This window comes from Artibeus jamaicensis, unplaced genomic scaffold (genome assembly GCF_021234435.1).
Source record: "Artibeus jamaicensis isolate MK-2021 breed Jamaican fruit bat unplaced genomic scaffold, CSHL_Jam_final contig_233, whole genome shotgun sequence".
Taxonomy (NCBI): Eukaryota; Metazoa; Chordata; class Mammalia; order Chiroptera; family Phyllostomidae; genus Artibeus; species Artibeus jamaicensis.
Window position 1 is genome coordinate 4,587,741 of NW_026521486.1, and position 12,869 is coordinate 4,600,609.

General features: G+C 41.4%; 1 protein-coding gene across 1 annotated transcript in view; it reads right to left on the bottom strand.

Moving 5' to 3' along the window:
• Nucleotides 1-12,869, bottom strand: part of MEI1 (meiotic double-stranded break formation protein 1) — a 68,470-nt gene that overhangs the window by 24,886 nt on the left and 30,715 nt on the right. The window contains exons 18-20 of the mRNA XM_053662195.1: nt 10,484-10,652; nt 8,211-8,358; nt 3,722-3,997 (exon numbers count right to left, since the gene is read on the bottom strand). Of these exons, the coding sequence (XP_053518170.1) occupies nt 3,722-3,997; nt 8,211-8,358; nt 10,484-10,652 (593 nt within the window). The remainder of the gene's footprint in view (nt 1-3,721; nt 3,998-8,210; nt 8,359-10,483; nt 10,653-12,869) is intronic.

Consider the following 12,869-nt stretch of genomic DNA (forward strand, 5'->3'; position numbering starts at 1 on the left):
GAGTAAACAAAGAAACATGGCCCAAATGAAAGAACAGATTAAAACTCTAGAAAAAGAACTAAACAAAATGGAGATGAGCAATTTATCAGATGCACAACTCAAAACACTGTTTATAAGGATGTTCAAGGAACTTAGTGAGTACCTCAACAGCATAAAAAAGACCCAGGCAGAAATAAAGGATACACTAATGGAAATAAAGAACAATTTATAGGGAATCAACAGTAGAGTGGATGAAGCTGAGAATAAAAACAATGATATTAAACATAAGGAAACAAAAACAACCAACCAAAACAAGAAGAAAAAAGAATCCAAAAAAAATGAGGAAAGTATAAGCAGCCTCTGGGACAACTTCAAGAGGTCCAACATTTTCATCATAGAGGTGGCAGGGAAGAGAAAGAAAGAGCAAGAAATTAGAAATCTGTTTGAAAAAATAGTGAAAGAAAACTTCCCTAACCTGGTGAGGGAAATAGACAGGCAAGTCCAGGAAACACAGGGAGTCCCAAACAAGATGGATGCAAAGAGGCCCACCTCAAGACACATCATAATTAAAATACCAAAGGTTAAAGATAAATAGAGAATTTTAAAAGCAGCAAGAGAAAAGTAGTTACCTACAGGAGGGCAACCATAAGACTGTCAGCTGATTTCTCAAAACAGACTTTGCAGGCTAGAAGGGATTAGCAAGAAATATTTAAAGTCATGAAAGCAGAGAGCTATAGCCAAGATTGCTCTACCCAGCAAAGCTATCATTTAGAATTGAAGGGCAGATAAAGAGCTTCCCAGACAAGAAAAAACTAAAGGAATTCACCATCATCAAACCATTATTATATGAGATGTTAAAGAAAACTTATTTACGAAAAAGATCAAAATTATGAGCTTAAAATGGCAATAAACACATACCTATTAACAACTGAATCTAAAAAACAAACTAAGCAAACAAGAAGAACAGAGACAGAATCATGGATATGAAGAGAATGTTGACAGTTGCCAGGTAGGTGGAAGGGGGGTGTAGGGGAATGGGTGAAAGAAGTGAGCAGATTAAGAAGTACAAACTGGTAGTCACAGAATAGCCATGGGGACGTAAAATTCAGGACAGGAAATGGAGTAGCCAAATAACTTACATGCGTGACCCATGGACATGGACAAGAACAAATGGGTAGGGATTGCCTGAGGGAGTGGGGGGTGCTGGGTGAGGGCAGGGACAAAAGGTGAAAAATTAAGACAACTGTAATAGCATAATCAATTAAATATAATTTAAAAGAAAAAAAGCTTAAAAGATAAAAATAGAAAAAAAAAACCCCTACTTATCCCTGTTTTTCTCCAACCTCATCTTCTGTGTCATACCTGACAAGTTCAAGAACCACCCCAAACTACTCATTGTCCCTGAATTATAATAAGCACTTTCATGTTGCTGCACTGGTCTAGCAACCCTTTCACTTGTCAAATCCTTTGAAGATCAGCATCTAAGACACCTTTCTGCCCTCCCTGCCACCCAAACACTATCCCTGACCTTTACTGCTACACTGTTAGTACAGTTGTTAGTGCGGTTTTTGTGCCTGATTCCCTCACCAGCCTGTGGGAAAATAATATAATCGAAGCCACTTAAAATGGAGACAGAGCTGCCATCCCAGAGGAGCTGCCTTGCGCATCTTACTCCTCAGAGCTGGAACATTAAAACGGGGCCAAACAACCTTCGGACAAGGCCTAAAGCAGCACTGTATTCCAGACAAGTCTGCAAACAGGAAAGCAGACAGTAAGACTAGGACTGAAAATTAAAGGCATTCTTTAGAATTAGCATCAGCTATGTTAGTTTATCTGCACCTACAGACATTCTCTCCTTAGCTTACTAACCACCATAAAAATGCCTTCCTTCTATTCAAGTAATTTTTCCCTTTCCTATTCTCATAAATACCCCTTGCCTTCACCTCCTAACTGGAACACTACTTGTTTCCTGATTAGAGCTCAATAAATCCTTGTTGCCTTTGACTTTGGCCTTTTATTTTTAGGTTAACAATCCCCAGTGCTGAAACGGCTCCCATTAGCTGGAACAATGGATTGACATTGTTTTCTCTCTCGTTCTGAGAGTTAACTCGATTTACTGAAGAGAACATTAAACAAAGAGTAAAAATCTGAGTTTTAATCTCAACTCCTGTGTCCTTGGGCAAATCTCTCTCAACCTATTTCTTCATCCTTTTAAAAAGAAAAAAAATAAGGTATCATCATTAGTATGTCTCTCAGAGGATCTGAATCCACCCCTACCTTTATCTGAGAGAGACTTGGATCTGTCTGGACCCCTAATTCAACGAGTCAGCAAATAAAGTACCTACTATGTGTGAGGAACACTTCATTTGACAATGAAAATCCAGTATCTTAGCTCTGTTCATTGCTACTCTCCCTGGTGTCCTATCTTGCCTTCCTCCCCTATGCAGTAATGCTTTATTTTTAATATGGTCCCTATCAAGCCAACACTTGTGTAACTTTACAAGATGGCAGATCTCAGGGATGGGAGGTAAAGATTTAAGTCTTAGTGGGGAGTGTGTGCGTATGTGAATGTGAACAGATATAGGTACCTAGGGATGTGAGACACATAACATGCAAGTGTCACATCTGCACCACATTCCTCCAGTAAAGTCAGGGAATTGTATTTGTTGATGATAAGAACATCAAAGGAATCCCACTGTCTCTGTTGGGCTGTGTCATTCTTCCTGGTCTAAGGAGGCATCAAGCAGGTGAACTGGCACTGAAGGCAGTGGCTCTAAACCAAGCATCTTCCATGCTGATGTGCTGCAGTTGGTTTAGGAGCTGTCCCTAGTAATTGCTCATTAAATACAAATTATCAAATATTCAAATACTTTTAAAAATATGTGAATTACAACAGTTACTTCTATAATAACATCGCTCTCACGAATTTGTTTTCAATGTGCTCTTGAATGAGAGGGAAAAAAGCGGAGTTGGCCCTGGCCAGGTAGCTCAGTTGGTTAGATCATCATCCCGATACACCAAGGTTATGGGTTCAGTCACCAGTTAGGACACATATAAGAGACAATTGATGGATGCATATATAAGTGGAACAACAAATTGATGTTTCTTTCTCTCTCTCCCTGTCCCCCACTCTTTCTAAAATCAATTTTAAAAAAGAAATTAAAAAAGGCAGAGTTAAAGTCATTGTGTTAGAAATTGCAGACAACAGGCAGCCAACTTATCTGGTACAGCTGATAGGAATTACAGGGATGTCTTACTTTACAAAAGGCACTGACATTTCTGACAATTCTAGGCAGGCCCAGGGGAGTGTTTGCACATGCACCATTATCGTGTTAGTCATGGCAGAAAAGAGGCATCGTCCCTCTGCAATCAGACATCCCCATCTACATGTCCCAGGGGTCTCCTTCAATATTAAACCATTCTTAGCAGAATCTGCTTTAGAGAAAACAGGGAGGTGAGAGGGAATGGTGACTGAGATCAGCCCTTCATAGTCACATCTCCTGGGGAATAGAGGGACACATTATCTCTCAGTGAGTAGACTTCCATCAGACTTAGGAAAGAGTACAAATTAATAGAAACCAGGCACCTGCCAGCCAAAAGGACTTCCTATTCACATGGGAACAGCATTAAGACCAGATGTAGGCAGAAGCGGCTGCTGGTGCCTCCTGACCTCAGTAAACCAGCTTCCAGAGAGAGAGGGCCCACTATCTCTGAATGCAGAAATGAGCAAGTGGTCACCTACTAGCAAAATAAGCAGGATGCTGGGGCTGCTTCTGAGTATGTGGAACAGGGCTGCCAAGCTGGCAGGTAGGGTGGGCTGTCCAGCAGAGGGGATATCATCCACCTCCTCATAGCTGCTCTCTTCCCAGGAGAACCAAAGTTCCAGGACACGATGCCCAAACCTACTCATCAGCTCTGGATACAACAGGAAGAATCTGAGCAGGAGAGGGTGGTGGGTGTAGATGAGGTGCAGATCTGGGATGTGCTCTAGAAATTTTCTGATGGCATTGACCACAGCCTGGAGGCAGAAAAAAAAAGAAAAGAAAGGAGGTGAATACATCTTGCAGAAGCAAGAGAAGCCCCAACAAACATACAGCTAAGACATGACAGGGAAAATGTACTGGCATCTCAGTACTCCAAGGACATCTTCACTGGCTCATCCCAACGCTCTCTTGGGAGAAGAAAACCCCACTACCTTATGTGTCTACCTTATGACAGTGGTTCTCAACTGGGGGTGATTTTGCTCCCTAGGGGACATCCAGAAATAATTAGACATTTTTCATGGTCTTGATTGGGGGAGTGCTACTGACATCTAGTGGGAGAGAACAGGAATACCACTAAATATCCTATAGAACAGAGGAGAGCCTCCCACAGGAAAGAATTATGCCACATGAAAGGTTAATGGTACCAAGGCTGAGAAACCAGCTCTATAGATATACTTACCACACTGTTTTGTAATTGGCAGCCTATGTGTCTACCTCTCACGCTAGACTTGAGCTGCTTGAGGGCAGGGACTGTGGCAGATTAATCACTGAATATCTGGCATAGAGCCTATCACAGACACAGCAAAAGGTGGGCAGAATCGTTTATTAACCCTCAACATCCTCTCTTCCCACTGCATATATGAAAAAGTTCAAATTCTTTAATATGTTATTCCAAGAGTCTTATAGCTTATTTTGGCTTTTTCATTTAGGTCTTTGATCCATTTTTGAGTTAATTTTTGTGTATAGTATAGGGTAGCAGTCCAACTTCATGCTTTTACAGGTGGATATCCAGTTGTTCCAGCACCATCTTGTTTAAAGACTATTCTTCACCTACTGAATTGTCTGGGTATCCTTATAAAAAATCAACTGACCATAAATATATGGGTTTATTTTTGTGCTCTCAAGTCTATTCCATTGATCTAAATGTCCATCCTTATGTCAAACCACACTATCTTTTTTTTTAAGATTTTATTTATTTTTTAGAGAGGGAGAAAAACATCAAAGTATGGCTGACACCAAAGTATGGTTGCCAAACACCAAAGTATGGTTGCCTCTCATGTGCTCCCTACCAGGGATCTGGTCTGAAACCCAGGCATGTGCCCTGACTGGGAATTGAACCAGCAACCCTTTGATTCGCAGGCCAGCATCAACTATTGAACCACACCAACCAGGCCTAAAACCGCACTATCTGGATTACTGTAGCTTTGAAGTAAATTCTGAAATCAAAATGTGCTAGTCCTCTAACTTTGATCTTCTTCCTCAAGATTGTTTTGGCTATTTTGGGTCTCTTGCATATTTATATGAATTTTAGGATCAGCTTATCCATTTCTAAAAAACAATAAAAGGCAACTAGAATTTGTATCGTGATTGTACTGAATCTATAGATCAGTCTGGAGAATGCTGCCATCTGAACACTATTAAGTCTTTTCTTTTCCATTTTTGTTGAAATATAATTGACAGACAACATTATATAAATTTATAACCCTATACAATGTAAGGATTTAATAAATGTATACATTGTAAAATGATTAACACAATAAGTTTAGTTAATATCTACCGCCTTATAGTTACAAAATTTTTTTCCTTGTGGTAAGAAGAAAACTTTTAAGATCTACTCTCTCAGCAACTTTCAAATGTACAAAACAGTATTGTTAGCTATACTCATTGTGTTGTATATTACATTCCCAGAACTTACTTGTCTTATAACTGGCTATTAAGTCTTCTGATTCATGAACACAAAATGCCTTTCTATTTACTTAGGTCTTCTTCAACTTATTTCAGTGATGTTTTATAATTTTCAGAGTACAAGTCCTTGCACTTTGTTAAATTGTTTCCTATGTATATTATTTATCGATGCTATTGTAAATGGAATTGTTTTCTTAATTTCATTTTTAAGCGTGCTATTAAAGATATGTCTACCTTTCCGGCTTCTTTCCACTACCTCCCATGTCTTAGCGAAGGCACACTAAACTTCCTTGAGTGTTTAGAGTGGGCAACTTCCTTATTCTATATCTTAAATCTTGTTCTACTCTCAGCCTAAAAATTCTCCCTTCACTCCAGTCTCCTCCAGGAGGCCTCTCCCAGTACAACAATCTCCCAAGTGCCTTCGTAGCTCTTGGCCAGTCCTTCAGGCTTCAGGGGAGCACCCACTGCTGTTGCTGCCTGCCTTACGGTTTTGTCTCTCCCGGCGAGCCATTGTTTCCTGAGGGTACAGAACATGTTCGATTCACGTCAACCCCAACAGGGCCTCACAAGGCAACTGGCACATGTCAAGTGGTCAATCCACATTGGCTGAGTTGCTAAAATGTTCAGAAACAAATTAGAAATCATGTGCGCATGATTTCAAATTTCTTTATTTGAATAGTGTTCAAGGCTTAGGAATGCTGATCAAACTGGAGAGAAGTTACTAAAAAGAAAGACCTTCCAGGAATAACTAGGGATTGACATTCTGCAATGTCTACCCCCAGAGATAGCCACGCTATAACTACTGGGGGTCCTCACACAACCCAGAAGAATCTTGTCATACTAGAAAGCCCCAACTCTGTTAAAGACTACCGCTTTGTGTCAAAAGATTTTAGGAACTATCATGAGTAGGCTCCCACTGGCCAAAAATAGAACAATTTGAGCCTCAAAGAAATAATAATAACTACTAGTGGATTAAAATACATCGAATATTTTTAAATCCATGCGTTCATAACAATACTGAAAAAATTTCCTTGGTCACCTTTGGAGACCGCTAGGTAACCAATTCATTTCTTTGAAATTGGTAATTAAAAGGGAAAAAAATCAAACATTCCACCTATTCTAACACTACAATTTACCATTCATAGTAACCCAACAGTTGATGAGGGAAGTTTTTTATCTTTAAGATTTTATTTATTTATTTTTAGAGAGGGGAAGGGAGGGAGGGAGAAAAAGAGGGAGAGAAACATTGATGTGTGGTTGCCTCTCACGTGGTCCCCACTGGGGACATAGCCTGCAACCCAGGCATGTGCCCGGACTGGTAATTGAACCAGCAACCCTTTGGTTTGCAGCTCGCACTCAATCCACTGGGCCACACCAGCCAGGGCAGGGGGAGTTTATTGTTATACAAATATTTCAGTTAATAAACAAAGAGAGAGTGACAGAATTAGGATATTATTATTTTGTAGTCCCCAGTGAATCAATGAATAAAGTCAGTGATCACCAATGGCCGTTAATACCACAAAAGGAGAGAGAATGGGACAGTGCATATCTAGGTCTATCTTGCTTGAAAACCCATTGCACTTCCACCACACCTTCCTGCTTCCATTCAAACTAAACCGGGTTTAATTAGCCCTGGCAGAGTGGCTCAGTAGGTTGGAGTGTCATCCTGTACACCAAAAAGGTTATGGGTTCGATCCCCAGTCAAGGCACATCCCTAGGTTGTGGATACAATTTCTGGTCAGGGCATGTATCAATGTTTCTGATCAATGTCTGATCAGTTCTGATCAAACTGATCAATGTTTCTCTCACATCAATGTTTCTCTCCCCCGTCATCTCCCTCTAAAATCAATAAATATATTCTCAGGTGAGGATTAAAAAAAAAAACAGGCTTGCTTAAATCACATTTGCCCCAACAGTAATCAAAAGAGACAAAATTAGTAGTCAGTGAAGGAAGAGTATCCTCAGGCTGAGGCTGAAGGGTCCACATCTAAGGAGTAGAAACAATCTTCAATGAAAAACGGGAGAGATTAATTGATGAATCAGACATAGTCCTTTATCCCCAAGAGCTTATAAAGAATCTGGAGAGAGAAAACTTGTACACACATAACCACCACCAAAAGTAACTTGAGGTCAGCCTGATTACCAATGACCTGGGTCCCAGCAACTCACTTTGTTTTATAAACTGTTACCAGAAGGAAACACCTCACACTTCTCTCCTTCTGCACACACCCAAGTCGGTACTAAGAAAAGAGCCATGGGAGTTGGCCAAGTTGGAGTCCTGGCTCCCTCCATCAATTAACTGTGTGACCTAGAGAAAACGACTTTAACCCATCTCGATTCACTTGTCTGTAAAAAGGAAATAATCATCTCTGCCTCCCAAGGCTGTTGAGAGGATTAGTTAAATTACGTAGGTTCTGTATGTGTCAGCACCCTACCTTCTCCCCCCTCCCACTTCTCTCTCTCCCATCCCCTTTCTCTATACGTACAACACCATGGTCTCCCAAGGAACCACAATGTACAGAGACACAAGAGGAGGAAGAGTGCCGGGCGTTGGGCCCATACCTCATCCAGTGCACTGTCTTTGTCCTGGCACACTGCAAGCAGATAGATGGATGCTCTGAAGACCACGAGTGGAGGGTGCTCACCCTGGTGCTGCAGAGACAGGAGGAAGCTTTGCACAGCCACAAATAAGTCTGCCTCTGAGACAAACCTGTCGACCGAAGAGAGGCTGAGTGAGAAAGGCATAGAGCTGTCCCACCTTGCCACATCCTCCCTTAGCCACTGTCATTTTGCTCCAGCATGTCCACAGCCTAGTGACACCTTGCACAAACAACATGCCATATACACTTCCAAAACATTATCACATGCACAACATAAGGTTCTAGGCTTTGTGCAAGGCTCTGTGAGGGACCAGAGACTCCTCACTCACACCTAGAAGGTGAAACATCAACCAGCGGAGCCAGTATGGTTAAAAAGAATGCCACTTCTGGGGTTATGAAGGCCCTTCTCTGGCTGCCAGTCCACTCCTCTCTTCTTGTACTTACCATTATACATTTGTGAGTTCAATGGGCTAACTTCTGGGGGAGGGAGACATCTATGCTTACATATTCAAGGGAGATGGGGATAAGAAGGAACTTGACTTTTCACTAATGTCTTTTTATACCTTTACATTTTTCTACCATGATATGTCTCACCTATCAGATTAAGTATGAGAAAAGAAAATTAAAAAATGAGTAATACTAAATGCAATGAGATATTCTAGATTCTTCCTGGATCAGAAAAGAAACAATAGAGAAAACACACAAAAAATCTGAATAAAGTTTAGTTAATAAGTTTTGTACCCTCACATATATGATCAAATGATTTTCAACAAGGATGCCAAGACCATTCAATGGAGAAAAGACAGTCTTTCAACAAATAGTGCCGGGAAAACTGGATATCACATGCAAAAGAATGAAGTTGGACACTTACCTAACACAATATAAAAAAATTAGCCCCAGCCCTGGCTGGCATGACTTAATGGATTGAATGCTGGCCTGCAAACCAAAGGGTCACCTGTACGATTCCCAGTCAGGGCACATGCCTGGGCTGCAGGCCAGGTGCCCAGTAAGGGGGTGCGCAAGAGGAAACCACACACTGATGCGTCTCTCCCTCCCTTTCTCCCTCCCTTTCCCTTTCTGAAAATAAAAATAAATGAAATCTTTTTTAAAAATTAGCCCCAAATGGATCCATACATAAATGTAAGACCTAAACTATATAAAACTCTTGGAAGATAACATAAGGCAAAAGTTTTATGACATTGGATTTAGCAACAATTTCTTGGATATGACACAAAGACACAGGCAACAAAAGGAAAAATAGACAAATTGAATTTCATGAAAGTTTAGAATTTTTGTGCATCAAAAGACATTTTCAAAAGAATTAAAAGACAACCCATGGAAAGGGAGAAAGTATTTGCAAATCGTATACCTAATAAGGAATTAATATCCAGAATATGTAGAAAGCTCCTAAACCTCAAGAATAAAAAATATCAATCTGATTCAAAAATTGATAAAGGACTTGAGTAGACATTTCTCCAAAAAAAGATATACAAATGGCCACTAAGCACATGAAAAGATGCTCAACATCACTAATCACTAGGGAAATGTAAACCCAAACTATGAGAGTAACAACTTCACATCTATTAGGACAGCTACTATCAGAAAACCAGAAAATAACAAGTGTTGGCAACGATGTGAAGAAATGATTGAACCCTTGTGCACTGTTGGTGGGGACATAAAATGGTACAGCCACTGTGGAAAAGAGCATGGTATTTCCTCAAAAAAATTCAAAATACTAGGTTTTACTTTAGAGTGAAGAAAATGTTTTGGAACTAGATAGAGGTGGTAGTTGCACAACACCGTGAAATACTAAATGCCACTGAATTGTTCACTTTAAAATGGTTAATTTTATATTATGTGAATTCTACCTCAATATATAATTTTTTTAAAACCTTAACAAAGAATAGTCCTTTGATTTTGAAATTTTGATAAATTGTATATAATTCTTAAAACCAAAGTAAATCACTGAAATTTTTTCTGTGCACAAACACCCTCAAGGATTACAAGGAATTCTTATCAGGATTCTAGGCCTGTCTCTCAGCGCTGTGACTGCCCACGTGTCTTGACTACCCCACTCCATGATATAAATAAACCCCTCAGTAATAAAACCCATCTCTTACTCGTCTGTGTCCCTGGTGCCCAGCACCAGGCTTGAAGAAGACGCCTCTGTAAATATTTATTAAGTTGAATTGGGTCCCAGCACCCACTACCTGCCATCAGCTGTGGAGCACTGACCTGTCCTCGTGGAGGTAGGCCAGGTAGAAGAGGAGCAGGATGCAGTACTGTCTCTGGCGAGCAGATCCCTCCACATGCTGGCAATCAGACAGGAAGGCGAGGCTTTCGGGGCTCCTGCTGCTTATCTGGGGCAGCCCGTGCTGCAGGACCTCAGACACTGCAGAGAGTTCTGGGGAGGAAATGAGCAGGAGAAGGCCACACAGAGAACACAGGAGAGCAGGTATGAACATATGAGCATCTACTACCTGAAGAGTACTGCACAAGGCAGCGAGGGTACATGCAAGATAAAAGGAAATCAGAATCCCCTCTTCCTTTATGCAGCTTTCAGCCCACCGGGAGAGACTAAAGTTGACATGCATACGTTTGTTCGTTCATTCATTCATCCGTTTGACAAATGTTCACTGAATGGCTACTCTAGGCCAGGCTGTGAGACACAGGCTCCACATCCGGGAGCTGACTGCTGGTGGGGAAAACAGATAATGAGACAAAAAAAAATGCAGGACAGGTGGTCAGTGCCAAGGGAGAGGGAGTGCCTCACACCTTCTAGAGTAAGAACAAGCTCAAAGAGGGAACTGTGGAGGGTGAGCAGAAAACAGGCAGAGAAGGAAGGCAAGAGAAACTAGGAACAGGAACCAAGGTGTTCAGAGGCCCAGTAGCATAAGAAGACACGTCATGTTTAATGGGGCAGCGAGGCGTTCTGCGTGACAGGACGGTCAGTGAATAGATGTAGTGTCAGGAATTGTGGAACTATGTGACATGATTTGTGGCCAGACTGTGAAACCTTGATTGCTGAGTAAAGAATTAGAATTTTATCCTGAGAGCAGATTCCTAAATTTCTTATGGAACTTTTATTTCATAAAAGAAAGGGTATTTTAATACCAAAAGACTATGAAAGAAAAGGGCCTCAGAGCTTAAATCTGAATAAAGTCAACATTATGGAAAATTTCCTATATGACCCTAATTTTCCAAATTTCATCACAGACAGAAAACACTCCTTCACTGTCTGACGGTGTCTCACAGACTAATGCTTTGGGACCACAGCTGAAGGCCAGGGGAGTTAAGATGTTAAGACCTGTTTTCAGATAGATCCTTCCAGCATGGGTAGAGACTGGTTGGAAGATGAGAGACTAAAAACAGGGGCCACGTTGGAGGTCAAACCAAAGGGTCCATCCTGCAAGCGCAGTGGTGGACGTAGGGCCAAGCGGAAGATGGAAACGGAGACTGCCCACAGCAATGTGGTAGCAGAGCCAGGTCAGGTTTCCGAATTCTAAGTTTAGTGCTTTTTCTACCAAAGCACATGAGCATTATGATGATAATGAAACTAGTATCCTTGAGCCTCACACATCCACCTGCCCTCGCTTCTGATATTTTAAAGAAGCAGTCTGCCTCTAGTAAGCTCTGCTGCTCTGCCTGTAATAAGGTCTGAGATGCGACAATGTCTCTGGGCCAAAGGGGACAGCTATGTGGAATTTCTCATATTCTAACAAGTAAGGGAGCTGCCGGCAGCACTGGTGAGCACAAGAAGCTGTCGTGATGTGGCTCCAATGTGGCCTTAGACGACCACCATGGCCAAAGTTGTTGTGCTATTCTCTCTGCAGGCCAGACCATGCCTGAACAGGCAGACAGCTACAGACCACGCAGAGAGGAGTGGCCGTATAGTGAGAGAACTAAGAGTCAAGCCACGTTGGAAGGAATGAAAATGTTCACCTGGGTTTCTGTCTCTCAGCATGGTGTCTGAGAAAGACAAAAGCAAAAGAGAGTCTAGGAAGTGAGGGAGAAGACAGTCTATATAAGTGTAAAAAGAGGAAACATGAGCAGCACCAAGTCTTACCTTAAAGGAAGATATAATATTTGATGAATGAATAAAATAATGGTTAAATTGTTTTATGTTATACCAAGAGAGAGGTCTAGGATAGAGGAACTCCTTAGGGCAAAGAACATATCATATCCCCAGCAGCATCTAGGCCTCCCCAGCACGTAGCAGAAGCTCACTGAACGTTCACCTGAAGGGGAGCTACCAGCCCTCCATTCTGCATGGTCTTCCCCTACCTCACTCAGAGCTGTGCTAAAATGTCACCTTCTCACAGAAGTCTGCCCTGATCACTCTAGCTAACATGTACCTCCTTCCTCCATCACCCTTCCATCCCTTTGCCCAGTTTTTTTTTGTAGCACCTATCCATCCCTGACCCTGTATCTGTAAGTTTATTGTCTGTCTCTCCTACTCCATGAGAGCAGGACTTTGTATCCCCAGCTCTATCCCCAGAGCTTGGAATTGAGTCTGATACATAGTAGATGCTCAAGAAGTATTTCTTGAAAAAAGAAAGAAATGAAAGAGGTTCAATATATTTTGAGCAGAGGTCTCTGAAGGTAGCAAGAAGAGGACAAG